The following is a 27,798-nucleotide window of genomic DNA, read 5'->3' as shown; positions in this document are numbered from 1 at the left end:
TAGGTTCATGAGCAATGAACTCTTATATTTGGCCTTATTATCCTGTCACTGTTACTTTGATGATGTTTTGATAGACGTCAAGTGTACATTTCTCATCGGTGCGTCAAAAATACACAAACAATTCAAAAACATTACTATTTTGTTCCCAGTTTTTATTGATTTTATTTATGCATTACAAAATCTATTACAAATCTGTTTTTTTTCTGATTGTTTAAAAAAAAACATTCAAACGGTTTAAAACGGTTATTATTAAAATTCGTTCCTCTTTGCACTACTGGTGACATCACAGCTTGGTTGGAGTTTGTACAAATATATTTGTGTGAATCTTTTCAATTGAGAGATTTTGTTGTGACGCTTTTGGAAAAATTGAATCGTTATACCCCGATAATTAAGACTACACTAAACACTAAGCTCGCTTTTAAGTACTTTTGTTTTTACTCCTATGTTTAGTTGAATATATTCGTCGTGCAGCTATTGCACAGTACAACAACTACTGAGTCTTAACTTTTCTGCTAATATTTTCCTACCATCTTGTTCTAGCTTCTTTACCTACCTGACCGTTCAGATCGTTCGCTGGACCGTATGGAACGGTCAGATCAACTGGCACGCTCGCTTGTGCTTGCATTTCTTCGTTGAATATTGTCGCGTTTTTGTTTGCCGTTCCAAAGTAGCTGAACGACTCTACCGGCAGCAAACGATGGATGACGGGCGAGATCAGTTCCGGATCGATGTGTCGCAGATCGCGTGGTCCCGTGAGGAACGATACGATCGTTCCAACGACCAGCACTGTCGTTACGCCGATCGGTGTGATCCAATGGTAGGACAACCGGTAGAGTGGGAATACTCCACTCTCATCCGGGTAGATAGGATCAACAAGGGTAATATTTCCCACCAGATCTTCGATGCAGCCGTCGATCGAGACGGGCAGCTTGCGTGCAACGATCTCCCCTGCACCGCTTGCAATTTGATTCCCAAGCGACACCCAACCGGACAGAAGCGCTCCTGCAATACCTCCAGCCAGTGCTCCCTTGGTGTTACTCCACGGGACCAACATCCCCAGCGTGAAGATCCCTCCCGTCGTACCGTTGGCAATCGCGGCAAGTGTGGCAGACACGATCAATATTCCATCCAGCTTGTCGATGATAAACAGACACCCTAAAGCAGTGAGTCCCAGTATCACCACACAGCAACGAACGAAAATGTTTGCCTTTAAAGGGCTCGGGTTGAGCTGGAACAACCCGCGCAGCACATCCTCCAGCAGAACCGCCGAGACGGAGTTCAGTATTACCGACATGGAGCTAAGCGCGGCTCCAAACACGCCGGCAATGAACAGGCCCGGCATGCCACGCAGATGTCCGACCGACTCCATCACATAGTGCGGGAACAGCTGATCGTTGGTCGAGACCAGCCCGACCGAGGCAGGATCACAGTCGTAGTACTTCCCATACAGCAGCAGCCCCGCGTAGCAGCAAACCGACACAAACACACCCATCGCTACCGTGAACATGGCAATGGAGCTGTGCAAGAGGGACAGGGAAAGGGGTGTTCCAGTCATATCACATGCCGATAACGTCCACGAGCTGATAAACAGCATCCCCGGTAATCGCACACCATACTTACAGCCTCGCTGTCCTCAGATTCGGTAGGGACATGTAGCGCTGTACCATCGTTTGATTGACGGAGTTGAACGAGGTCCAGTAGAAGAAGCCGCCAATCAGGACCGCCCAGAACGTTTGCCGCCCGTACAACGTGGGGCTCATGCTGTGGAGAGGGGAAAAAAAAGAAACATATATCTTTGGATTGCACAACTTATGAAATCGGGAAAGCACAAGATGCGTTGCTCTTTTCTTCTGTTGCTATCTCTTGTCTCTCCTCTCTTGGGGGCATCTTCACGCGGAAGCGCGCCACTGTGTAGCGTGCTAATCGCTGATTGATTGATTGTTCTGTCCTGGCCATGTTGAGGCGCTGGTTCGGCACACGTGTGCTTGAATTGAGTCCGTCGCGATATTGGGCCGCCTCATTCAAAACCATTGTACCCAATCATTGGACGGCCAAGGGGTTAACTGCCAAAAAACTAATCAATGTTTTGAATACCGCTGTCTCGCTGTTTTCTTCTCGGAAAGGGGTTTGGTGATAGCCTTGTGCTTGGTCAGCAACCTGCTGCACACATTCAGTAACCTTTCCCAGCTTACCAACAATAAGACATCGCTGTTCTATGGTCTCACTATCTTTGCTCTCTGTATGGCCTCCATAAACATTAATTGCTCAATGTTGACAAACATGGAGCACGTGAGCCCTCTCTGGGTGTCCCATAAAACCCCTCGGCCAACATTGTTGAGTTTCTGTGCTGTGATAATCTAAGATGCGTCTTATCGCCTTTTTCGTATCTTACTTGAAGAAGTCTATCCGTCCACCTTCCATCGATCGCTCCCAGATGACGTCCAGCCCGCCAACCGCGATCGTGCCAATGATCACCACGACAACGACGGAGATAAACATCACCACCACCTGCCAAGCGTCGGTAAAGACGACCGCCTTGATGCCACCCTTAAAAGGAAAGCGAAAGTTTGTATGTAAGCATTCCCATTTGGACGCGTTTGGAGCGCAGATCCTTACCAGGAGTGTGTAAAAAATGCAGACGAGGGACACGATCGCTCCAATCATGTACAAATTTAGTCCAGTCACTGCAAATAGTTGAGCACGTTATTGTCTTTTATATCAGAAGTTAGTTATTCTTTATTTACCTTGATTAAATGCCAACGCTGGTACGTAGATGATCATTGGAAGGAACAGCATCTGCAATTGACATTTAAACTCATTTCAAGCTATCATATTAAAACGCTTTTTTAAGTGGCATACGATCATACCTGATCGATCACAAACATCACCGAAGCGATCGAACGGACGTGTCTGTTAAACCGCAGCTCCAGATATTCGTACGAAGAGTTCAGCTTCAGCGAGCAAAACACCGGCAGATAGATCGTGCATACGGCTATCCCCGTCAGGATGATCGGTACCACGATCAACCAGTACTGCGTCCCGAAGTTGTAGATCTCCGCCGGTGTGCCCAGTATCGTTACACCGGATATGTATCCCGCCACCAGACTCATCGCCACTGGGAATGCTTTTAACTTGCGTGATCCCAGCAAGTACTCATCAATCGTGGACGATCCAAACGGGCTGATCGGAGTCTTACTCTCCACCGATCCTACCGTGGGGGGATTTTCACCCAGATCGAGATCACTCGTGTCCGTGGCCGTGGGTGTATCCTTCGCTTTGGTGCGTTTGAAGAACCCAAAGTAGATGCCGCAAGCAGCGGAAAGGATCAACATTGCGGCAAACATACAGTAATCCACCACACCGAACTGGTACAGCTCACGGATGCTGTCGAGCACGGTGCCTCTGCTAGAATCCATCTGTATTAAAGGGCGGTGAAGCAATGGCAGAAGAGCTTTAATATTTGTTTTCCTAAGCACTTATCCTCCAATCTCGGCGTCGTCGTCGTGACCTTTCCAAAACAGTTGCTTCTTGCTTTCTCAAATTGACTGTTATTTTTTGTTTTATATTTCTTTTTAAACACCCACAGCATAGCACAGCATTGGGGCATGAGATGCACGAAAACAAGATATCAAATTTCCGAGACAAGATTATTGCTATGTAAATTGCGAACTTTCCGGTCCATTTCCAATGACACGGCGACAGCGAGTTTAATGTTTTTTTTAATTTCTGCTTTTTTCACTCGCTCTCTCTCTCACACACACTCTCTATTTGATGTTTGTGTCTCTCTAGCAGGTGTTGCACTGTATGAAAACAACTTCTAAATTTAACTGAGTACTCTCATTTTCTATCACCAATGTCGCGTTTTGTGCGAATGCTCAACCTTACCACACGTGCCGAGGCAAACAGCAGTTCCAATTTCTTCTCGCTTACCTCTTACGAAAAAGAAAAAAACACACCTCCAACACGTTACCCCGAACGATTGCTGGCACGACGACACCTTCAATTGCACATTCCCCTTGTCGACACGGGGCGAGTCCTGCCTTCACCGGCACTGCCCTGCTTCCTTCTGCGCGGCACAATGCACACTGAAGGAGACGCACTTTTCCGCACGGGTAGCGCGATAAACGTGCCCGTCCCACGCCCGTTCGCTCACGTTCGGCGACTGGCCGATGGTCGGCTGGTTCACACCTCAAACCGGACCTGCACGCTGCTGCTGCTACTGCAGTGGTGGTAGTGGCAGCCGGCGACACTGCTGATATTGGTGGACGCGCGCGGTTTGTTGCTTGTTTATTGCCGGCACACGCATGGACGGCCACGTTGTCACGGCAATCAAACGGCGCAACCAACAAACGCAAGGATCGTCGTCGGCACCGGGTGTTGTTTTGGGGGGTATTAGTTTAGTACATTATCACCTTTATTCTTGTGCTAATTTAAATTTCATTCGACGCACTTAACAGTCTTTTTTTTTTGCTAAATCGATTTCAATCTTATTTGGTTGTCAAGAGCCGCCACAATAATTATTACACCTTTCACCACACCGTTGGCTGCCACCCACGAAAGGGTAACGTTATGAAATAGCAGTTACGCGCAATCGCAGTTAAATCCTGCCAATTATTCTATTTTCCACCGTAAAAACAACACCATTCAAGCGTTTATAATTGCTCCATTATAAACGTAATCAACGGAAAGACAATAGATTCCGTCCCACGCTAATTGCACTCCATACATCTGCTTACATTGTTTATTTTCTTAGTACACTTTTTACCACACACTGTCCCCTCACACTCACAGAAATCATAAATTGTAATCCTTATCAGGAGCGTCTACCTGTTTGATTCTCTGTTCTCAGCGCCTGGATGGGTGTGTGTGTGTGGGTGTGTTTTGTTTATCTTTCCCACCTGCTAGAAACAACGGGCCCACAATCCGCGGCAGTACAACGCATGCGGCATGCTTTCCAACCGAGCACATGGAACCGCGAAGAAATTGCTCATGAACACTCGTGAACACATGAACACAGGTTCATTTCGTCTTCCCGCGGTTTTGCACGTCGATAGAAGCGCGTTTGTTACAGAATTTGCTGATGACCCTGTTGCGAGCTCTACTTTGTTTTGGTGTGTGATATCATTAGTATTACTAACAAGGATAGAGCAATCAATAAATGTTGTATGGCTTCTTCTCATTATTTATTTCTTCATAAAACAGTCTCCACACCGTCTCGTATTCGTACATCTGCTTTATTTTTACTACATTCATTACATACACCTATTAACCTGTTTTAAGCATTCGTCTTTGAACTCACTTCCCAAACTAAGCACATTGGCTTTTACAATACATAACTTCACCCACTTCCAGTTGCAATCAAAACATCCTTTCAATCAATAACCACCACACAACAAACAACAAGAGAAGAAGAAAAAACAACTCCTCCAGTCCGTGTCCGACTGGATCCACTTCTTTTGCACCGCGTTTTTTTTGCACCATGGTCTATCACAGATCGTGTAACGATATGGTGGGAGGTAGGGGGAGGGTTTTGTGGAAGGTGGTGGTTGTGGAAGAGGTGGTTGCAAGCTTGCCGACCCATACCCTCACACGCTTACGCGTACAATCACGTAAATCTTACAAAACCTAAAGCAAAACAAACCAAAAACACAATTTACCGTACAATATCGAACTGGCTGCTCTTTAAACCGTACTGGCCGTCAACCCCTAACACCCACACACACACCCCACTGTAAGTAAGGAAGTCAAGTAGACACTCGATTGTTTTGTACACAGTCTTACTAAGAGCCAAAAGTGAACTACTACTTCTGGAATGGCTGCCCGGGCGCCCTCGGTCCCGCCTTTACTACCTAAACTACGTACGTCGTTTGTCTTTGCGCATTTTTCAATAACCTCTATCGTTCGCTCTCCGTCCCTCTCTCTCTCTCTCTCTCTCTCTCGCACACACAAAGGTGTCTTAGTGTTAGCGGTGGATCAGATCCAGAGTTGATGACTATCGAATTTGGCACGGTGCTGCCGCGTAGGTCCCGACTTCCCGATGCAGGGATTCTCCACGGGATATGCGTTAAGTTCGTTTTTCAGTTATCATCAGTAGCTTCATCATCGAGATTTCGTTACCTGTTAAAGGACAAAATGCCAATAAGAGACTTTACTTTCCCTCTTCTGGATTTTGCAATACATACCTGTCCATTGCGTTCCACCGCTGTGCCGTACGGTGTACCGGAAGAGGACGCAATGTTCGTGTGCGGTTGCATTTCTTCACAAAATATCACCGGCGCCACTGCACCACAGTTTTTGCTTGCCGTTCCAAAGTTGCCGAACGATTCTTGGGGCAGGAACCGATGGATGACGGGCGAGATCAGTTCCGGATCGATGTGCCGCAGATCGCGTGGTCCCGTGAGGAACGATACGATCGTTCCGACGATCAGCACTGTCGTTACACCGATCGGTGTGATCCAATGGTAGGACAACCGGTACAGCGGAAACACTCCACTCTCGTCCGGGTAGACAGGATTCACCATCGTAACGTTGGTGACCAGATCTTCGATGCAGCCGTCGATCGAGACGGGCAGCTTGTGTGGGACGATCTCACCCGCCGCACCGGCAAATTGGCTGCCAAGCGACACCCAGCCGGACAGAAGCGCACCGGACACACCACCGAACAGGGCGCCCTTGGTGTTGCTCCACGGGACCAACATGCCCAGCGTGAAGATGCCGCACGTAGTGCCGGCCGCAATGGCAGATAGCGATGTCGCTACGCTCAAGATACCGCCCAGCTTTTCGATGATGAACAAACAGCCCATTGCGGCCAGCCCGAGCACTACTACACTGCCCCGCACGAACACGTTCGCGACGAAAGGGGATGGGTTTACCCGGAACAGCCCTTTCAGTATGTCCTCCAGCAGGACGGCTGAGGTAGAGTTTAGCACCACGGAAAGGGAGCTAAGCGCGGCTCCAAACACGCCGGCAATGAACAGGCCCGGGATGCCCTTCAGCTTGCCCACCGATTCCATCACGTAGTGTGGGAACAGCTGATCGTCCGTCGTCACCAGCCCAACGGAGGTCGGGTCGCACTCGAAGTACTTGCCGTACAGCAGCAGCCCCGCGTAGCAGCAAACCGACACAAACACGCCCATTCCTACGGTAAACATGGCGATGGAGCTGTGGAATGTCACAAACAACGGTGTTAACAGGGCACATAGCAACAGCAAACATGATATGATAAACGTCACTTACAGCTTTGCTTTCTTCAGATTCGGTAGAGACATGTAGCGCTGTACCATCGTTTGATTGACGGAGTTGAACGAGGTCCAGTAGAAGAAGCCACCGATCAGCACCGCCCAGAACGTTTGTCGCTCGTACATCGAGGGATTAAAGCTGTTGGGAAGGGAATTAATGATAACATTGATTAATTAGCACAAGTGATTAATCGTAGAACCTAATCAAAGAGCTTTATGCTAACGCTTGAGGGCAATAATTCGTGTAAAATCTCCACACAAATAAATCCTATCGCACGCAGGTACGATCATAAATTATAAAGGAGAACCGCGAAAGAGCGACGGAGCGAGAGATTGAAAAATGTATTCCAGGCAATAAAGCGTTTCCCAATGTACTTTGCACTGTAACTGTTGCAAGCAGCCGTAGGGTGCTGTGTCACATATTGTTTGCCAGCAAAACAGGAACATTTAACACGTTGATAAAAAACGAAACTGTACTAGTTGTACACCCATGCTAACGGATCTTATCGTCACCGTGTGGAGGGTAATATAACCCCAATAGTAGCAGTAAAGGAACGCAATCTACTGCTTCATGCATGTATACTGGGTCGCGAGTCCAAACTCTCATAATTGTAGAATATTGTCTTACTTGAAGAAGTCTATCCGGCCCCCTTCTACCGACCGGTCCCAGATGACATCAGGGCCGCCGATTGCGATCGTTCCGATAATAACGACAACTACCACCGAGATGAACATTACGACCACTTGCCACGCATCGGTAAATACCACCGCTTTGATGCCTCCCTGGAATTATTACGACAAATTAAAAGCATTAATATTAATACAAGCGGACTGATCGATCGACTCGATTTCGAGCACACTTACCAGTAATGTGTAAAATATACAAACTACGCACACGATCGCACCGATCACGTACAGATTGAAGCCGGTTACTAAAAACACAAATATAAACCAATTAGTAAGGAATTTAGTCCTGAAGATTGATTGGCGAAAGGGATCTTACCTTGATTGAAAGCTAACGCTGGCACATAAATGATCATCGGTAGGAAAAGCAGCTCGTCTATGACAAACATCACTGACGCTATCGATCGAACGGACGAACTGAACCGCAGCTCCAGATATTCGTACGAAGAGTTCAGCTTCAACGAGCAAAACACCGGCAGATACACGGTACAAACCGCAACACCCATCAGCAGAATGGGAATCACGATCAACCAGTATTGTGTGCCAAAGTTGTAGATCTCAGCCGGCGTCCCCAGTATCGTTACCCCTGATATGTATCCCGCCACAAGACTCATCGCTACCGGGAACGCCTTCAACTTCCTCGATCCCAGCAAGTACTCATCCATCGTTGAGGAACCGAACGTGGTTTTGGTGCGCTTGCTTCCGCTCGCCACCGTCACCGTACGGTGGGCACTCTCATCGTCACTGCTGCTGCTTTCCGGCGTCTCCGAGTCACCGCCCTTGTTCCGCTTAAAGAACCCAAAGTAGATCCCGCAGGCAGCGGAAAGCATCAGCATCGCACCAAACATGCAGTAGTCGACCACACTGAACTGGTACAGCTCTCGGAGGCTTTCCGCCAGTGTACTTCTCCCGGACGCCATCTGCAACGGAGAAGAACAGTTATGTACATTGCTTTCATTCCTTACAATCGATGACTAATCAATGCGATATCGGTCATTCGGTGGTGACATCTTTTCGGACACCATTTCCTCCCACAAAAGGTCGCTCTTATCGCGCTCGTGTTGACAATCGACAAGGCGTTATATGGATTTAATGCTTTGCCGCACTGGACGGCACGATACGGTACGACGAATCAGGCGCATGTCTACATTTTCAGAAACGTAAACTGAGACTTTGACCCCCTGCACCACCATCTAGACACACACACATGCGATAACGGACAGTCGGTGTAAAACGGTCATAAAAAATGGAACCACGCTCAGTGGGACTTGTGATAAAGAATCATCATCACAGAGCCAGGGCCCACCCCTATTGATGTCCGTTGGAGGGTTTGGAGTGACTGGACAAATTATACCACCAGCAGTTTCACTTCCGGGGCACAATCACATATAGAAATATGATCAGAAAAGATGAACTGCTGTACTACATTTCATCAAACTTCAATCGAATGTACCGGGATTGACGTAAAAAGCATCACACAAAGACCCTCTCATGCCGGCTTACGAGTACACGGCAGCAATTAGCGAGACGCCGAGATTGCCGTCTAATTGCGTACCACACTTCTGGCACATGTTTGTAGAGGGGACGATCGTCGGTCGGGTTTGTTTGCACTATGTGAGCGTCACCCGGCCTGCACCGGTATTTAATTTATGGATATGAAAGCTTTCCAGAAGCATCCAGAGGCTCTCATCTCCTGCTCAATTCGGTATGATTTATTAGAAGAGTTGTGGATTGTTTTTCCCCTACTGCGGAAACATTCATTTCATGTTGAAGTTTGCAAATGATATCAATCTATTTTTAACGTCTAATTTACATAAACCACTGCAACCGGTTCTCTCGAACTAGCAAAAAAAACAAGTTCAATAGGGCGCTCGGCCACGCTCAGCCGGAGGAACCGGAGGAGGGGTTTTTGAGGGCACGTTCGGACTTTGGACCGCGGACAGGCGCAACCTCGGGAGGCGCGTGTTCGCGTGTTTCTATTAGCGTTGCGTTATTATTATTGTGATGTGTGTGACGTTACATTCGCGTGACGTCGAGATTGATTGTTTGTTTGCTTAACTCCCCGCTCTCTCTCTCTCTTTGCGCTCTTCTTTTAACTAGCGGACGAACTAAACTTGTTTACTTTCGCACTGGGCATCCCATTATCACAAACATGAGAACCTTCGCAAAAGGTTGAAAGGGTGGAAAGCTCAACGCGTTGTTTAGACGGCCACAATTAGAGTGCGAGCACACAAACAGACTGTCGGTAAACAAACGACTCTTTCTTCGATTTTCGAGCACACCAGCGGCCGGTGGATTTGTTGCTGCTCGTGGCATACTCATTGAGTCGTCGCAGTCGTCGTCGTCGTCGTCGTTGTTGGCCTGCATTCGCCTGCAAGCACAAAGCGAACCCGCAAAACGTCTTGTGCGGTTACGCATGCATTGATTCCGTCACGGGGTCAACGCTGAACTGAAGTGAAGGTTGCCGCGGTTTCATTACGTTCCCTTTTTTTTTCAATGTGTGTCTTCGATTTTCGAATGGTTTGTTACATCCCATTGGCGGTTGTTTTGCGCTGCTGTGTTTACGATGCTTCGCCTAAAAAAAGGTATATTTAGAGCGAATGGTTGAGAACGGATCGTAACGCTTGCGGGCGAAGAATGTCTCAACGATGACGATGCATATGCAAAAAGAAAACGATCACTTCGAACGGCAGTAAGCGTACTGTTTAGCCACAATGTAACAACAGTCCTTCCTTTCTGATCAATAACACTGTTCAAGGGCACACAAACGAGTCCATTCACATTCGTTCCTGCACAGCGTATTGTTGAAACTTATCACAATATTCAGCCTCTGTGTGACGCACTTCAATGGATAAAACACTCATCAGCACCTCACCGTCACCAGAGCTTGATTACGAGATAATCGTAATAGCCACAAAAAAAGCATCAAAATCTATTACATTCCACGCTGCCTCACGCTGTTCGATAACGATACGATCAAAGGGAGCGACACATCGTCTGCTGCTCTTTTTGTTGCAATATTCCGATATCACACGATATCACACCTGCGACAGTTGCGCCATGACGCTCGTCGATGTATCCACTTATCCCTCTACAGCGAACTTTCACCGTTCAATCCAGCCAGGAACGATAAGAATGCGCTTCGAGCGAGAAGCACTTGGCGGAAGTGCATTCACTAACACTCCCCCCCCCCCCCCCACTAATCGAATAAACATGCCCCACCACCTATCAAACTATTGACGCAGCGCGTGTCTTGCTTGTCTGTGCTTTCCTTTAATTAGATGCACCAAATCCGCACACCCTCAAGGACGCACAGCCGAGCGAACGAACCCGCTTTTCCGGGTGAGATAACGTTACGGTTCAATTTTACGGCGCTCTCCTGCCCGTGAGGCACACTGACCGCCTCTCCGAAAGTACACTACCTTGAACACCGCAAGCGATAAGCAAAAAAACGCGAGCGACCTTCCCCGCGGCGGTGGTGGTAGAAGTGGTTCACGATGCTCGCGTATTACAACGGGCTACCCGGCACACGCGTTTTGTTCTCGCTAGCTCGCGCGCTAAGCGTACTGGCTGGCTCGGTAGCACAATCAGCACTATACGCGGGCATCGATCGCGGTCCCGTACAAGCGGTGTAAGCAACCAACCGCTTCGCCACGTGCTCTGGTGGTAGTGGTGTGTACAGGTCGGTTTCTTCGCGACCACCGTTGCGTGCACGTTGCGCCACCACCACCGCATCGGGAGCCTGACGCCCTACATGCCTTATGCTTACAGCAAATGAATGAATGAATGAATGGATTTGTGTACTACCTCTCGCACACACTGGCGCAGGGGATGGAGAAACGAGGAATGGTTCAGCTGCACGGTGTGTTTCCTAGAATGAAAGTTTAATTAACAAACTATTAGACATATTGATACTGTTTTTAGTGTAATACTATTTTACTGAAAATAAAACCACTCATCGGGCGATTCACACTGCGCCATGGTTTGTTTACTTGCGTGCTCACCCCATTACTAGCCAAATTCCTGGCATTATGCAATTCATTCATCGCGCAGTAACCACCGCCCCCATTGCCCTTTTCTTGCCCTCCAAGACATTCCACTCATGCGAATTCGAATTTCAAACACACAATATACTTGGACACTTGTGGAAACAGTACTGCCAAAGCAGAATCGTCCACGACTACGCAAACTAAACGATACTTTCCCAATATCCCAAACTTACAGCTGCTATGATGTGGCACCATTGGCTGGGAGTTGGGACACCAAGGACGTGGTTCACACGGAAGCCGTAGCCCCAAAGAAGATGCAAAATGGCCTCTTTCGCCGACCTATGGTTCGTTGTGCTGTCCTATTTGTTGCCTAAAACACTAGAATTCTAATACACGAGCAATTTCCATGACTGTGAGCCGAACAAATGCGAACTGTTGGACGTGCGCGCCAATCACAACAAACAAACCTCTGTTTTGACATTTCTCGATGACGTCACAGCCACTATGGGACGGGTATGGACCAAAACGATAAAAGTAAACGCGAAACGTACTCCCCGATATTCTACGGTAACAAATGGACTAATTAATTTCTTTCGTCAATTTAAATTGGTCGACACGCTTTGTACCGTTTGTTCATGTAAATTCATTAATTAAAATATACTTTATTTTAGTCGCGTCTCGTGCACAAAAAAAACACTCACCGGAACGCATTGCGCTCTAATTCATAAGCGAGATCTTAAGGCTTGCAACACCTTTACCTATTTGTTTCCTGTTTTTTTTGCATAGAGCACTTCAGTTCAGTAGCAAACTTCTTTTTCTCTTCTTTTTCCGTTCCCCTTCATTAAAGAATTCGTCCTCTTATCTCATCATCAGGTTTGTCTCGTAATAAGCGACAACGTGGGCTGTACATATTACACTATGTACACAATGAAGCATACTTGTTTCAAACAGATCACACTTTGCTGCACTCAAATCATATGACAGCCGCATGCTTCCGGATTGCGGACGAAACAACGGCCGGAAGAATTCAAAAGGAACGTGATAAATAAATACTATTTGGAACATACCATTCCATTCTTCGCGCGTTGGCAAACGCACCCACGCACACACACACACACACATACGCACACGAATTTACATCAAATAATTCCAAAGCACTAAACACTTCATTAGTGCCTCTTCATCTATACATAAGCAACAGTGGAAACAGTGTGTACATAGCACATAAATAATTCACAAAAGCTATGAGCACTGACAAGGGGGGTTTTGTTGTTGTTGCAGAAGTAGCGCTCTAACTAATAGCCGTGTTTCAAATTACGAACTTTTGAACCGAAACATTAACCTGTATGCTTTTTTGCCCGAAAAGCAGCAGCCTCTTTGTCGTCGTCAGCCTATCGTTTGCTCTCCTCCTGCATGTACTCATCGATCGTTTTCACCGTCAGCAGCTGATCGCTCAAAAACACCAAATCACGCCCACCGTTCCAATGGCCACCGTTCAGTATGCGTTCCCGCGGACGGTACAGGTCGATCCCGCCGTCATTGCTGCGCAGACGGCTGTAGATGTGCAGCGAGCCTTTGTCGGCCCGCTGCAGATCCTTCTCCAATCGCGGATGGTTTGTCCAGCAAACGGTCGGATCGTTGAGACTGAGCGTCAACAGTTCGCCACTGTCGAACGTCAGACAGTGCCGATGGCCGGCATGATTATCGTCCAGTGCCCACTGTTGACTTTCACTTGTAATACTGTGGAATTGGAGCGATAGTAAAATAGTTTAATGCAATGCACGAACAACCGAGAACCGAGTTTAGTTTACCTCAAGGATGCCAGCGCTATATCATAGCTATGCGCTATGTACCATGTCGCTTTGTACAGGTTGAGAGCGATCACTTTCACCACCTTTCGGTTACAGCTGGACGCAGGATCTTCTGACTGGTGCATTTGCCACATCATGAGCGTGTTGTCGTTATTCTTGAAAGAACGGAAACACACCTGTTAGTCGTCCACTCTCCCTTACCTTACTACCCCCCCAGCAACTCACCTCTTCAATGTGAAGGAAACAACATACGATCAATCCCAGCTCCAGCTTCAAGTCAACCGTGTGCAGAATGAACCCGCTCTCGTAACACCAAATATGCACGGACGTGTCGCCAAACCCGATCAGCTTCTTATCATTGATACACTTCAGTGCGTTTAACTTCTGCTTCACGGTCATAAACTCACGAATGCAGGCCAACGTTTGCATGTCCGGCGTGAGGCTGTACTTGCACAGTCCGGTTCGCGATTCTAGCACCGACACGTGCTCATGCCAGCAGACGAGAAAGTCACGCGAGTTTGGCAACGGCACGAACCGGATATCCTCCAGGGAACTGCAAAATGACAAACAAACCAAACCACATTTTACAAAAGGTAAAGGAGCATTTATATTGCCAGCTACTTACCTCTTAACCGTGTCCAATTGGAACGATTTTAAACGCAACTGCTCTTCATACTCCTCATCTTCATTTTCCTCCTCATTGTCGTCGCTGGCAGCAATTGGTACATTGCCTTCACTAACCTTTGCCACCTTGCCGACGGATACCATGTCTAGAAAGTAAGCGTTCACGTAGATCGACACCAGCGGACAGGCGCGTGCCTTATCTTCGCTCAAGTTTCTAGCCCTCGGTTCCAGATAGATGGGATCTTGTTTGTTGAACACGATTCTAGAGGCATTCTGTACATCCACCTCATTATCTGTAAAGCGAGAAAAAAAGGAAAAGGTTCATAATATGTTCCCTTCATGCCACGAACGGTCTAACTGTTCCTTCCTACATACCACGATTCCAGCGTCGAATTTGAGCGACTCGCTGCCATTCCTGCTTGACGCCAAGGAACACACTCAACCGCGAGTATCGCCAGAAGCTGACGACCTCCTTCTGCACCACCACCAGCTGCTCGCCCAGCAGGAAAAGGTGCAACACCTCCCCATCGGCACGGTTCAGCGGGTTTCGCATGCGCTTGCCTTCGTTCACGATGGCTGCCGGTGCCGGCGGCTGTCCAGGCGGAATCGATTCGATCGTTTGGCATTCCTTGGAACGCTTCACTACCTGTTCGTGCATTTCAGCGCTGGTCGAGCTGCTGACCGCACTGTCCACCGAGCACCGGGGCCGTTGCGTTGAGCTTTTGGCCTTCTTTGCCATCACAGGGGTGGATGAGGACGGGGAAGATGCGTTTGAAGATTGTTTCACCTCCCCGGGTGAAGGTTGTTTGTCTGATTTATCAACCACTTTTGGCGATGGCTGCCGCTGCTGTTGCTTCTTTTCGATTGACTCTGCACCGTGCACCTTCTTACGTTCTGGTCGCGTAGATTTAGCCACCGAGCGTAGGTTCGTGTAACCGTTTCTGTACCGTATTACCTTGCCACTGCGCAGCGAGCTGGTGAGGACGAGGCGCCTTACACCACGCAACCCACTGCTGGCAATGATCGTCGGATGAGCCCTGTGCTTGGACGTTGGCTTCCGCTTGTGTTGCGTCGCTTTCGGTCGAGAATTTGCCTTTGCCGAATTTACAACGGCCGTGACGCTAGTGGCCGGTCCTTCGGCGGTAAGCATGCCATTGCGTTTTTCCGCCTGCACACCGGCCCGATGCCCGGACAGGGCCTGTTCATCCGTCCGAAACACTGGGCTGATGCGAAGATACTGCAAGAACTTGTCCCGCTCTTCCTCATCCCTGCTCAACAGATACGCGTACGGGTTGGCTTTATAGCGACCATCGGACGTCTTCAAGCCGGCACACGTGTTGCCAGATTCATCCCCACGGTCCGCCCCTTCCTGTCCCTGGTCCGCGTCCGCTCGGTATCGGGTCGGTAGTTTGTAGTAGTTTTTGCGCGTCAAAATGCGAATGTTCGATCCGCTCACGTTGCCACCTACTTTATCGATTTCCGGATTAACTTGACTTTTCCGAAAATCCAAGCCATTAGTGTCCACCACCTCGTCCTCGTCGTCATTACGCAGCTTTAGCGCGACCGACATCGGATTAGCAATGACCGAGTTTGGAGAGTCTAGCGGTGGCACATCGTTGATCGTGCGCCTTTTCTTGACGCTTCTTAGCAATCCCGCACTAGTGCACGGACCATCGCCAGCTGCCGCTGCTGCTCCGGCGGCATCATCCTCGAGCGGGTCCGAATCTTCATCGCTTGAACCCTCGTCGGCATCGTAATAGTGCGGCCGCTTGGCACAGGACGACGAGCTCGTTTCGATCTGTGCCTTCGTGGGGATTGAGTGGAGCAGGTCTTCCGCCGTCACACGCCACTGGTCGATGCGGTCCAGGTGCGACATGGGCGGTACACTTTGGTTAATCTTTTGCAGCATTAAATCGAACTCGCTGAGCGCGTTCGTCTGCTGGGACTGCTGCCCTCCGTCGGCGGAAAGTTTCCTCCGGTGCGACAAACTGTGCTGGGTGGACAAATGTTTCGACCAGTCGGAGCTGTCATCGTCCCCGAACGAATTGGCCATCGAGCTTGCCTCGACGGCTTCGTCTGCATTGTTCGTCCCAACTGGCTCTTCCTCACACACATCCATACGTTCTGTGGCAGGTTTTTGCGCTGCTGTCGTGTCGCATCTTCGCAACACCACAGTTGGCTGAGCGACAAAGTGATCCTTTTTGGCGTAGGAATAGCTAATACGACGATTGCTTGCTTCCTTGCCACCGTCCGAATGGGACGCTTCCTGCTCCAGACTAATCTTTGCAATGCCGGGAGCTACACCACTATCCTTATGAAACGAACGGCGGATGATGCAGGACTGTACATTGTTAGGACGGCCTGCAGTGCCGTCTGCTCGGCTTACTGAAACGAAAAAGGAGGAAAAACAGACAAAAAGTTAGTTTGCTCTATCGCGGCAGCAGTTTTCTTCCAAGCTCCAACTTACAGCTGCCCGCCCGGACCAGCTCCGGCAGCCCGATGCGCACACGAATGTCCTCCAGGCTAACCACCGGATGCATTGCCGGTGACAAGCTCCTGCAGCTATCGTCCTCCGCACTCTCCCCGCCGGCAACAACGGTCTGCGAGGGTTTCTTGTTGTACGTTCGATGGAGAATAATGTTGCTGCACGGTTGCGGCCCGCTTGGGGCCATAGCCGCGGTGACGGATTCTAGCTTCATTTGATCTTTTAGCAAAGCAAATGCCCCTGGCTCGTTGGTGAGCGATTCGCTTCGCTCCGGCATGCGTCCCGTCCCATCGAACAGGCGCTCCAAAGTGGTCGGTCTCATCGTGATAGTGGGGGCGATGATTTTTTGACTCCTGCTGCTGTTATCATTTTCATCCGTTTCCTCCCGCTCCTTCTCCTCCTCCTCCTGCTCCTGCTCCTGCTGTTCCACCCGCTGGGACAGCTGGACGTCTTCCTCCTCGTCGATACAATCCACCGGCGACGGGTTGCTTCGCGTCGATTTCGCCAATTCACCTTCGCCTTCGTACTTTTCCAAGTTGATTGAATGCATGGACGCGCTGATAATGGAACCGCTATCGGGTAGTTACAATAACAGCGAACGTCTTTCCACAATTGTTACACTTATTGTCAATTACAGTGAAGTGTATGCAAACGATAGGTGTGTGCTCGTCCACCCAGATGCAACCCCAGCAGAACCTGGCACACAAATTGCACAATTCGCACACTCGCGCACACACATGCACGCATGCACCGACACACGCCAGACTCTGCTTGGGTTGGTACTCTTTCCGGTGTGCCACCGAATCGAATTCGACACCGTGGTGTCTGGGTGTACACGCGCTTCAAAGGGTTACCCTGTCCAACCCCAAAGCACTTTTCCTACAACGTAAACGCAATTACCGGAAGTCTTTTTGGGGCTAATTTTCCAACCTTTTCGCGGGGCGCTCCAACACGGCAAGGACTTGTATGGATGTGGATGATGCGTCTTCGCTTCACTTTTGTCCCACACCGAACACGGCAACACAGCTCAGGCAACCACACAATTCTTATCAAACGATGCGCGACAGGGTCCGATCACTTGCCGTCGTCTACTGCCGAGCGCACTACAATTTAATTACACCATTTTCCACTATCGCGTAGTTACCAAAAATAAACGAATTCACAAAGAGAAAAACACACAACAAGCCACCTTTAACACAGGTCTGGTCTGGTCGTCAGCATTCTTTTTCGCTACTGTTCCACCTACACACACACACACACACATGCATACATCCACAATGGGACTGCAGTGCGGCGGCTGATTTAAGTAAAAGTTAACCACTGAAAATTCATTCCATCGGATGTTATTTAATTACTGTTTTGTTTGAATAGAGGCAGCCAATTTCGTTCACTGTTTGTTGAGAAAAGTCACTCTTTTCATCATTCCTCGCGTTCTTCTTGTTCTTCTTTCATCTCCACAACTTTTTCTCGGAAGGGTGCAACACCAGCGCACTCTTTCTGGCCCGACCGAAACGTTCGCCACTCCACCATAGCGTTGTCTCGCTTTTCTAATTTGTCAAAGCAAATGCGCACCAAGGTACGTATAGGTGCAGCTCGCACGCTCTCTCTACGCACCTTGGGCACGTTTGCGAGCCAAAAGCGACCTGTCAAACGGTACGATTTTTGAAAGCTCCTCATACACAAACAGAAGGCCGACGGAATTTAGCGCATTTTTCTTGTTTTCATCACCGTTCCTCCCGAGCGAGCGTCTCGGTTGCGTGAAAAACAAACCATTTCCCATTGGCAGGCTTGAGTGGCAAGCCGTCGAACGGTAGAAACGCAGCCCCAGCATGCCCAGAGGTATCATCACGCTCCAGCTGGGCCAGTGCGGCAACCAGAGTAAGTACCGGCAATGGGGCCCGTGTGGCGTCGTGACGGAGCGCTAATGCCGTATTGCGCGCATCGGTTTCTGTTTTTTAGTTGGGTTCGAATTTTGGAAACGCCTTTGTCTCGAGCATGGAATCTCACCGTCGGGAATGTTGCGCGAGTTTGCCAGCGATGGCATCGACCGGAAGGATGTGTTTTTCTACCAGGCGGACGATGACCACTACATTCCCCGGGCGGTTCTGCTGGATTTGGAACCGCGCGTAATTCATTCGATCATGGCTTCACCGTACGCCAAGGTAAAGAGGACGAACATTGAGACCGGTTTTATGGAGGTATTTTAACGTCCTTCGTTTGCCTTCTACCCACGTCTAGCTGTACAATCCGGAAAACATTTACCTATCCAAAGACGGAGGCGGTGCGGGTAATAACTGGGCTTCCGGGTTTAGTCAGGGCGAAAAGCTGCACGAGGAAGTGTTTGACATCATCGACCGGGAAGCGGATGGAAGCGACAGTCTGGAGGGTTTCGTCCTGTGTCACTCGATCGCGGGCGGTACCGGATCCGGCATGGGCTCGTACATCATGGAGCGGCTGTCGGATCACTTCCCCAAGAAGCTCATCCAGACGTACAGCGTGTTTCCGAACCAGGACGAAATCAGCGACGTTGTGGTGCAGCCGTACAACAGTCTACTGACCCTTCGCCGGCTGACCAGCTGTGCGGACTGCGTGGTCGTGCTGGACAATACCGCACTGAACCGTATCGCGACGGATTGGCTTCATCTGGATAACCCCAGCTTCGCTCAGATCAACACGCTCGTTTCCACCATCATGTCCGTCAGCACGACCACCCTGCGCTACCCATCGTACATGAACAACAATCTGATCGAGCTGATTGCCCCACTGATTCCGACTTCGCAGCTTCACTTCCTCATGACCGGCTACACACCGCTCGCGACCGAATCGGACACACAGTCGGTGCAGAAAACGACCGTGCTGGACGTGATGAGACGCTTGCTGCAGCCGAAGAACATGATGGTATCGACCGGGCCGGACAAAACCAACCACCATCGGTACATCTCGATACTGAACATCATCCAGGGTGAGGTGAACCCGTCCCAGGTGCACCAATCGATTCAGCGAATCCGGGAACGGAAGCTGGCCCAGTTCATACCATGGGGTCCGGCCAGCATTCAGGTGGCCCTGTCACGCAGCAGCCCGTACGTGCAGAGCAGTCACCGGGTGACGGGGCTAATGTTGGCCAATCACACCAGCATCTGCTCGCTGTTCGAGCGGGCCCTCGGTCAGTACGACAAGCTGCGCAAGCGAGGCGCCTTCCTGGACCAGTTCAAGCGGGAGGACAAATTCAAGGACGATCTGAGCGAGATGGACGAAGCGCGCGATGTGGTGGATGCGCTCGTGCAGGAGTACGAGGTAGCCACCAAGGAGAACTATCTGAGCTGGCATGCGAACCGTGCAAATGGCGGTGCCGGCACGAATCCGTAAGATCACTGGCATTGCTCTGCATTGCTTACAAGGAAGGTTTTTAATTATATCGTTACTAGAGGATGGCGTTTGGCGCGGAGAAGGGTATTAATAGAATCGCATAGCTAACGTTAGATAGGCGGAATGGAGGAAACCAGGCTCTCTAGAGAGGAAATGAAGAATCTACATATTTGAGAATCGAGACACAGAGTGTGAGCGTGAGTGAGCGAACGAGTAACATGTATAAGTATTTGTGCCAATAAATCACACCATTGGTAACACACTACACTAGCCGGACGGGTTCGAATCTTTACTTTTTCACTGACCATTTTCTCCCAACTTTGTGTTTGTGTAATATAGATAATTCATTTATTCTACTTATTCTGTTTCATGTTTGTATGCACACGTTTGCATGTTTCATGTTCCGTGCTCTAAACAATAAAATTTGGTTAACAATTGCTCTTCCCCCTGTTCTGCCACACCTTGTAACGTGCTATAGCTGGGCTGTTGAAGAACGAAATCAATACACAATCTGAGACAATTCGTTTTTTAAGGAAACAGAAAACACGCACGCACGCACGCGTATGAAACAACAAAATCATACAAAACCTAAATAACGCTCATTACAATACTTGTTGTTTCGCATCTACATCTCAATTTTGCTAATAAATTCTCCTTTAATATCGACCATGCTGCTCGGGCCCACGTTCAACGGTTGCGATTCGATATGTATTCCGCATGAAAGATAACACTCTATGTAATAAGGCAAAGCATATGCAGTAAATGGAATGTGTGGATTAACGATTACTTGAAAGCAAATCAGCAAAACGAAGCGAATACAGAACCAAAATCGTACAGGCTGAATAAAACGGAATACTTATTGATCGTAGAACTCAAATTTCTTTAAATGACTAGATAACACCAGCAGCAGCACGGCAACAGTTAACAATGATCAACAGTATGCTCCCGAGCGGACATGCTTTTTATAACCCTCTTTCTGCTGTTTGTTCGCTTCCCTTTTGTGAAATATGGTTTTATCAATTGCATAAGCACAAGACAGCAGCGCGCTGGTGTCAAAGGATTCATAATCCTCTACCTTCTGCCTGCCGTACATCTGCCGCCCTGGTTCATGAATCGGCCAGCAAATCGGCCAAAGGATCATCAGCTGGGCTAGTGGTAGTTGTCATCGGTTTGGTTACCGTTGACAGAGACGATCTTCCGACCGGATTCGCTTGATGCTGATGGCTGTTAACTTTCGAGATAGTTTCTAGTGGAATACACAAAGTGCAAGATTAGAGAAAGTGTGTTCATTGTAAACGACTGCAAAAGATAATACTTACTGCTTTTACTGCCGAAAATATCATCATCATCGTCCCCGTCGTCATCGTCATCATCGAACAGACTTTTCTTTTCCTTTCTTGCTCCAGCAGCCTGCGACGCGGACACATCCAGAACCTTTGCCTTCAGCTGTCCGGCAATGGATGATTTCTTCGTGCCGAATAGATCATCTTCCCCTCCGTCAGCTTCGTCCTCGTCGTCCGAACCGAAAATACTCCGGCTACCAGCTGCAACGGGCTTCGGTTGCCCTGCCCGCTTCGTTGCTTCCTTCTTAATCACAACTCCTTTCGTGGGTAGCGTACTGAAAAAATCATCATCATCGCCCTCACCATCGCTATCACCAAAAAGCGATGTTTTCGATGTTTTTACAGTTGTCTTCTTGGCCGTAGCTGTTACTGACGGTTTATCACCATCATTCCCATCCGGTAGCACCACCCGTTTCGACGGATTTCGTACACTTGCACTCAAACGATCGACAAAGGGATCTTCGGTGCGTTTTATCTCCACCTTTGAGCTCACAGTTGTGTGGTTAGCTGGTGGGAAACTATCTTGTGGAGGAAGGCCTGCTTCAACGTGTTCCACCTTCCCTTCTGACCCGACCACGATGCGATCATCTGCAGCTGATGATTGGGGAGGATCTTTTTCGTTACGTTCTTCCTCACTAACGGAACTCTGCAGCGAGGAGCCCAAAGATCCGGCGCGAAGAGTTTGCCGTGAGGGAGGCTTCCGTTTGGTAGGAATTCTTGCTCTGCCCTTATTCAAGCCTGTCAGTTTTCCACTATTGGGAGCCTCTTCGGATTGAGCTGGTTTTGCGGTAGTTTCGGGCGTGTCTTTCGAAACAGACGTGACAGTGGAGGCGAGCTGCTTTTCGGGCGAGCTGCTCGCTGGCATCGGTCGTCTCGCACCGGGCAACAATGCCGCCACGTTAATGGCCAATTTTGCGTTCAACTTGTTAACCTTTGGGCGGATGGGTTTGCTGGATTCAGACCGACTATCCTCAACCATTGGAGGTAGCGAGGCGGGTGCTGGGTTATCAAAAAGTCCTTTCACCACTGCGCTGCCCACCTTAAAGGCAGACGGTTTAGCAAAGCTGGGATTTGCACTGCTATCATCTGCCTCGTCCGGCGGAGGTTCATCGTCAAACAGATATCGCGATCGATTGCCACCAGCCGATCCGCTCGGTATGAAGTCCAGTGACTGCGATTCTTGCGAATAGGAAGATGCTTCGTCCATGATCGGTGGCAACGTTGACTCCACGGATGCGGATTGTTTCGGGTGCGTCACGTCATCCGTCTCGTCGCCATCGTCCGGCGGTGGAACATCATCGAACAGACCGATGGGGCTGAAATTTAAGGCACTTTTTGGTTCAGACTTTGCTGCAGGAGGTGTAACCGGTGCTGGCGGTCGGTCCATTGCTGGCGTTGCTTTTGAAGCAAGCTTCTCGCTACCATCTTTCGAAGGTTCGTTCGTATGCAAATAGTAATCAATGTCGTTCGCTATCATCATGCCATTGGGCGTTTCATCTGAGAGAGTTCCTTCATCTGGCTCGGGTAGTTTTGTGTGAGGAGTTTCTGATGTACCCGATGTTTCCTCGACCTTAGCGGCAGGCAATGAGGCATTCTCTTCCTGGAAAACATTGTCATTGACCGATGGTTCTAAAGTTGGTACAAAACTAATATTTTCTTCACTTGCTTTGGATTGCGCAGTCAGTTCGCTTATCTGGTGAGTTATGCTATCTCCACTATCGTGGTCCGCTTCATTCTCAGACGTTGAACTATCAAAAATGGATGTTTTGGGATCAACAGGAATTTGGACAGTGTCATCTACCGGAGCACGCAAGACGTTTTGAATTGAGCTAGGTTCATTCTTGTCCACATGGTTCACAGATTCTAGAGTATTTTGAGCGATGCTGTTATCTCCGTTTTCGTTGACATTCGATTTGGGTTCCTCCACGACTATTGCCCCCTTTTCGATCGATTGCTTCTCTTCAATCGTCGGTGCATCATCGTTCGTTTGACGTGGTGTTTCTTTATCGTGGTTCAACTCACTCTTCTCTACTTCAACACTAACTTTGGGTTCCGCCGTTGAAACGTTTGGTTTTTCCGAACTTTTGCCTACTGCACCAAAGATAGAATCATCTTCTTCACTTTCCGAGTCCGAGTTGAAGATGGATTTCTTCAATATCAAACTTCGAATACTATTATTCGATTCAACGGGATTTTCTTTAACGGCCGGTTGAGAATTGAGTTGTTCCGAATTCTTAAGCGACTGCTTTGGAACACTCGCACTTGGCTCAGTTTTAGTGAAAAGATCCACAATACTATTGGTGGCGATAGGTCCTCCCGATTCAGACGCATTCGATGAAATTCCTTCCTTTTGAGTTGCTTCTACACTGCTCGGTTGAGTTTCAACTTTCCTTCTATTTTGTCCAAAGAGTGCATCATCATCGTCCGATGGAGGTTCATCATCGAATAAAGACACTTTTGGGGCCGGATTCACCGTCTTCTTATCCAGTACTAACGATGCAGCTGACTTCGAAACACTTCCAAACAGATCATCGTCCTTTTTAACGTCCTGTGCATCCTCCTCCGAATCCTCATCAAACAGTGATTTGCTTTTACTAACAGGTTTACTCTCGGGTTTGCTGGTCGAACCAACTTCCTGCTGTCCCGCCGCACCACCGTTCTTTTTCAACGCGTCCAATTTATTCTTCAAAATGCTGGACGACTTCCCAAACAGTGCCTCATCGTCGTCGTCTTCCGCCTCGGAACTATCGCTGAAAATGGATTTAGTCACTTTTGGTGCAGCTTTTGGTATTTGGACTGGTGGCATCACCGTGGGTGCCTTTTTGGTGGTACTTCCGAACAGATCGGAATCTGCATCATTTGTGCCCTCCTCGGAATCTGATTCATCAAAGATGGATTTTTTCTTCACCGTAGGCAACCGTTCGGCGGGTTTAGTGAGCATGCTCCTGCCAGGACTGATGTAGCTTCCCTGGCTGGGGGATTTCTGTGGCCGTGTTTCATTACTGCCCACCACAATACCATCATAATCGTCCTCGTCGTCTTCTGCGAAGAGATTTATCGGCTTTTTCTCCTTCTCAACCCTCGCGGTTGGCTGGGGCAGAATGGTCTGCCGAACGGCCGGTTTGGCGGTCGGGTTCGCTGCAATAAACAGCCGGTCGAAGTCGTCGATAGGAGGCTCATCGTCGAAAATATTCGTCACTGAGGAGCGAGCGCGACTGTTGTCTTCTGGCACGGGCTTCGTCTTTTCCGGCGCAGGCTGTCCTTGTTGCCTTCGGAAATTATTGTTCAGCTCGTCCACCAGCTTTGTCATTGCCCTTGGATTCGTGAGGGCAGGTCCGGCCGGTTTCAGGGACTGTTTCGCAGTCACTTCCTCTACACGTCGCTTCTCGGTTGCAGAAGTTACGTTGTTATTACGCACATTCTCCTTCACCTGCTCCTCGTCGTCCTCACTTTCGATAAAGAGATTGATCGTTTTCTTCTGCTCCGGTACTGGCAAACTGTCTGGCAACGGTTCCGGAGGTTCATCGTCGAACAGGTTCACTATCTTACGTGCAGGTTGTTGCGCATTGCCTTTGAAGAACGATTTCGTTGTATCATTCATTGTCGGCACCGCTTGGCGTGGCTGAGGCGTAGGTATCGGCGTCGGTTCATCCTCTTCCGGCGAGTCATCGAACAGCCCACGTTCCCCTCTGCGCCGTACATCTTCCTCAGGTGGTTCCTCCGGGAACAGGCTGGGTGGTTTCAGTCTCGCGCCCTCCGATGAAATTCCACGTGCTGCCACCACTGGCAACGGACGAGGCACCTTCGATGAGCTCGCGTACGAATACACAGACGATCCATCGTCCCCGGTTACGCTGGGATCCATCGATGGGGCTCGCTTGCGACCTTCCGCACCCCAGATGGAGCTTTCCGATTCCGACGGTGTATGGTTTTTACTGTTCGGTTGAGATGGAAACATTCCCCCATCGTCCGTTTCGCTCGGTGATTCGGAGTACTCCTCTTTCCGATCCGAGCTCGACTCATCCTCAGAATCAATCAGTCCCACGTGCCACTTATTTTGCCACTCCTTCGACCCGATCACGTGCGGCAAGGGTCGCTCGATGAAGGAATACTTTGGTACGGCTCGCATTATCGTTGCCTTGCCGGCGGTCAGTTCCGCCGGGTCCGTTAACCGTGTGCTGGTGGGTAGATCATCGTCGTCACTCGACTCACTGTCCGTCAGTTGGAGGGTGACCTTTTCGTATGATTTATACATGCCTTCTATCGATCGTTCAACGGCCAGCTGAATCAGATCATCCATCGTCCGCTCGTCACCGTCTTCCTGTTGCGTGTCCTTCCGGGGCTCGTCTACCTGCTGCCGGCGTCTTCGCAGCCCGTAGAAGCTCTCATCATCCTCTTCCACACGATTTTCAACAAACTTCACCTGCTCCACGGCGGAAAACTGATTCGTCGCGGTAGCTAACTTCACTTCCGTTTGGTTCACTTGCAGCATCAAGCTGTTGAGATTATCCCGAGTTTTGCTACATTTATCCTCGATGTTCTAGAACGAAATACCGCACCGATTAGGGGACACACATGGCCAAAACTGTCCGTCCGCCGACTGAACTTACCTTCGCGATCGATACCATGTACTGCAACAGTTGGCCGTCCGATTCAAGTGACCAGTTCGCAATACGCTGCCGCAGCTCGTCCGGTGTGAGTGCCTGCAATAAAACGAAAACAACGTTATATCGAAGGCGAATCTGTGCGAACGCGATCGCTCGCTCGAATTAGGATGCATTTTCGGCCCAACACTGCCACTAAAAGCCTCCGCCACTTTCGAGAGTGCCCGCCGGCCGCCGCCCCTCGTCGTGAGGCAAATTTCGCCGAAATCATATCGTAAATCAACGCCTGAGATACTTCGGGAGAAAAGTGGAAGTGCAGCAAGAAAGAAAACATTTCATAAAATTTCCTCCACGGTCCACCAAGCAAATAGATCTGCCCCGCGGACCACTCACACACACACACACACACACGGGGGGTTCAGTTAAGTGTGCAGTAAATAGGTATTAAGCCGAAACCAACCCAGCTCATCATAACGCTCAATCCAGGTGGTGGTGGGGTGATGACGCGCGGCCTTTTCTAAATGATAATGATTGAATGCATTAGCGGACGTGCAGCGGCTAACACCCATCGCACGAACATCGTCGGCAACGAAAACAGTCCAACCACCGATGGGAACCACATATCAGTGAACGATCGGGCCTCAGGGTCGGTCCGAGATTTGGGGGGTGCTGGAACAGTCATGAATCACAGTCGGCGTTCAAGCAGTGTGTACGCAGTTCAAGCACACAAACACTCCGGTCAATGTTTCTTATCACAAGAACGAAATAGGGCCAGCGGATGAGAGGCAAGAACAATACTTCTTCCCCATTGTCTGCCTTAAGGGATATGTTGTTCGTACCATTTTGCGCTTTAGCACTGGGGCGACGATTTTGAAGGAATTCAATCGCCCCCTTCCGGACTGCTTTCACACCGCTAATTTGTAGTACAATTTTGCACGATCACGATGGTTTTCTACCTTCCTCCCGTTTTCGTCAGCACTATCAGGGAACAACCATTTCGGCTGCAGTTGAAAGGTTGCCAGAGCCCTACGATTACGAGCTATCTTCGATCTGGTCGATGCATCTAGCTTTCGCTCGCTTGCAACAACGAATAACACTCCTGCAACAAGCTTTCCAAAGCCAATTACAGCACAATTTGGTGAACAATGCTGCTAGCGTCTGCCAATATTCATCGTTTTAATGCTCTCTCCAAAAATACAATGTTATTTTAGGGCACTATTTTGTATTTTCGTTTCGCGTATTGGTCACTTTGTTGTGCTGTCAGGCTTGTGTGTAGTTGTGTCGGCCATCCCTCGCTCGAAACGTCAAAAACCGTCACAACTACACACAAAAAAAACGTCGCCAGCGAGGAACAATCGCACCGATTGGGAGCGTTGGCGAGCTCGCGAAAACCGGTTTTGGCCTCGAGAGAGCGCGTTTATACGGACAGGTTGAGAGGTTTCCGGAATTCAAAAACAGCATGGCGTAACCGTTACAGCTGAAAGGGTACAACGAAATGGACTAGGAAACTCGACAAACCACATTCTTTATGAACACAATTTCGATAGAAGGAAAGGAAAGCGTTCAATCGAAGCAGATTTCTTCGTCTTTTACGTATCAGCAAAACAACAATCAACGATGCCATAAACCACGTGCTCTTGTTCAAATGTCACAC

At 49.1% G+C, this 27,798-nt stretch overlaps 5 protein-coding genes across 10 annotated transcripts; 1 reads left to right on the top strand and 4 right to left on the bottom strand.

The window, feature by feature from the left end:
- Positions 1-208: 208 nt before the first annotated feature.
- Positions 209-5,157, bottom strand: LOC121596292 (sodium-coupled monocarboxylate transporter 1-like). 2 transcript variants are annotated; one of them, XM_041921099.1, is made up of 7 exons: positions 3,931-5,157; positions 2,868-3,416; positions 2,745-2,796; positions 2,617-2,684; positions 2,393-2,547; positions 1,621-1,761; positions 209-1,517 (listed from the first exon to the last, which is right to left on the bottom strand). In XM_041921099.1, the coding sequence occupies exons 2-7, from the start codon at positions 3,414-3,416 to the stop codon at positions 524-526; spliced, it is 1,959 nt and encodes a 652-aa protein (XP_041777033.1). In that variant the 5' UTR covers positions 3,931-5,157; the 3' UTR covers positions 209-523. The 2 variants fall into 2 exon arrangements, with proteins under 2 accessions (XP_041777033.1, XP_041777034.1); XM_041921100.1 differs by having other exon boundaries at positions 3,957-5,157.
- Positions 5,158-5,221: 64 nt separating this feature from the next.
- On the bottom strand, positions 5,222-12,372 carry LOC121596290 (sodium-coupled monocarboxylate transporter 1-like). 4 transcript variants are annotated; one of them, XM_041921097.1, is made up of 8 exons: positions 12,145-12,372; positions 11,730-11,793; positions 8,242-8,842; positions 8,103-8,170; positions 7,867-8,021; positions 7,237-7,377; positions 6,183-7,161; positions 5,222-6,117 (listed from the first exon to the last, which is right to left on the bottom strand). In XM_041921097.1, the coding sequence occupies exons 3-8, from the start codon at positions 8,840-8,842 to the stop codon at positions 6,100-6,102; spliced, it is 1,962 nt and encodes a 653-aa protein (XP_041777031.1). In that variant the 5' UTR covers positions 11,730-11,793; positions 12,145-12,372; the 3' UTR covers positions 5,222-6,099. The 4 variants fall into 4 exon arrangements, with proteins under 4 accessions (XP_041777031.1, XP_041777032.1, XP_041777030.1 ...); XM_041921098.1 differs by lacking the exon at positions 11,730-11,793; XM_041921096.1 differs by lacking the exons at positions 11,730-11,793; positions 12,145-12,372 and adding an exon at positions 11,345-11,535.
- Positions 12,373-12,540: 168 nt separating this feature from the next.
- On the bottom strand, positions 12,541-18,330 carry LOC121595324. The gene is made up of 6 exons (XM_041919234.1): positions 16,814-18,330; positions 14,722-16,731; positions 14,348-14,639; positions 13,948-14,275; positions 13,723-13,877; positions 12,541-13,651 (listed from the first exon to the last, which is right to left on the bottom strand). Exons 1-6 carry the CDS (start codon positions 17,379-17,381, stop codon positions 13,303-13,305), a joined length of 3,702 nt encoding a protein of 1,233 aa, XP_041775168.1. The 5' UTR covers positions 17,382-18,330; the 3' UTR covers positions 12,541-13,302.
- Positions 18,331-18,470: 140 nt separating this feature from the next.
- On the top strand, positions 18,471-20,464 carry LOC121595325 (tubulin gamma-1 chain-like). Its single transcript, XM_041919235.1, has 3 exons — positions 18,471-18,709; positions 18,791-18,993; positions 19,070-20,464. Exons 1-3 carry the CDS (start codon positions 18,661-18,663, stop codon positions 20,195-20,197), a joined length of 1,380 nt encoding a protein of 459 aa, XP_041775169.1. The 5' UTR covers positions 18,471-18,660; the 3' UTR covers positions 20,198-20,464.
- A 570-nt stretch (positions 20,465-21,034) lies between these two features.
- Positions 21,035-27,478, bottom strand: LOC121595323 (WASH complex subunit 2). Of its 2 annotated transcripts, none has more exons than XM_041919232.1 (4): positions 26,984-27,478; positions 26,151-26,243; positions 21,517-26,080; positions 21,035-21,443 (listed from the first exon to the last, which is right to left on the bottom strand). In XM_041919232.1, exons 1-4 carry the CDS (start codon positions 26,984-26,986, stop codon positions 21,304-21,306), a joined length of 4,800 nt encoding a protein of 1,599 aa, XP_041775166.1. In that variant the 5' UTR covers positions 26,987-27,478; the 3' UTR covers positions 21,035-21,303. The 2 variants fall into 2 exon arrangements, with proteins under 2 accessions (XP_041775166.1, XP_041775165.1); XM_041919231.1 differs by lacking the exon at positions 26,984-27,478 and adding an exon at positions 26,605-26,662.
- Between the last annotated feature and the right edge of the window lie 320 nt (positions 27,479-27,798).

The sequence above is a fragment of the Anopheles merus genome, chromosome 3R (assembly GCF_017562075.2).
Source record: "Anopheles merus strain MAF chromosome 3R, AmerM5.1, whole genome shotgun sequence".
In the NCBI taxonomy this organism is placed as follows: Eukaryota; Metazoa; Arthropoda; class Insecta; order Diptera; family Culicidae; genus Anopheles; species Anopheles merus.
Note: the sequence above shows the minus strand (reverse complement) of the source record. Positions and strands in the feature narration are given on the sequence as shown.

Coding starts and splice junctions, on each gene's coding strand:
- LOC121596292 (XM_041921099.1), bottom strand. CDS start 3,416: ATGGATTCTAGCAGAGGCACCGTGCTCGACAGCATCCGTGAGCTGTAC. Junction 2,685..2,744: donor AGCGTTGGCATTTAATCAAG/GTAAATAAAGAA, acceptor AACTATTTGCAG/TGACTGGACTAAATTTGTAC. Junction 1,518..1,620: donor AATCTGAGGACAGCGAGGCT/GTAAGTATGGTG, acceptor CCTCTTGCACAG/CTCCATTGCCATGTTCACGG.
- LOC121596290 (XM_041921095.1), bottom strand. Junction 8,171..8,241: donor AGCGTTAGCTTTCAATCAAG/GTAAGATCCCTT, acceptor TTGTGTTTTTAG/TAACCGGCTTCAATCTGTAC. Junction 7,378..7,866: donor GGCCGGATAGACTTCTTCAA/GTAAGACAATAT, acceptor CCTTCCCAACAG/CTTTAATCCCTCGATGTACG.
- LOC121595324 (XM_041919234.1), bottom strand. CDS start 17,381: ATGCATTCAATCAACTTGGAAAAGTACGAAGGCGAAGGTGAATTGGCG. Junction 16,732..16,813: donor GCTGGTCCGGGCGGGCAGCT/GTAAGTTGGAGC, acceptor TTTTCGTTTCAG/TAAGCCGAGCAGACGGCACT. Junction 14,276..14,347: donor CAATTGGACACGGTTAAGAG/GTAAGTAGCTGG, acceptor GTCATTTTGCAG/TTCCCTGGAGGATATCCGGT.
- LOC121595325 (XM_041919235.1), top strand. CDS start 18,661: ATGCCCAGAGGTATCATCACGCTCCAGCTGGGCCAGTGCGGCAACCAG. Junction 18,710..18,790: donor GGGCCAGTGCGGCAACCAGA/GTAAGTACCGGC, acceptor TCTGTTTTTTAG/TTGGGTTCGAATTTTGGAAA. Junction 18,994..19,069: donor TGGCTTCACCGTACGCCAAG/GTAAAGAGGACG, acceptor ACCCACGTCTAG/CTGTACAATCCGGAAAACAT.
- LOC121595323 (XM_041919231.1), bottom strand. Junction 26,081..26,150: donor ACATGGTATCGATCGCGAAG/GTAAGTTCAGTC, acceptor ATTTCGTTCTAG/AACATCGAGGATAAATGTAG. Junction 21,444..21,516: donor TATTTTCGGCAGTAAAAGCA/GTAAGTATTATC, acceptor GTATTCCACTAG/AAACTATCTCGAAAGTTAAC.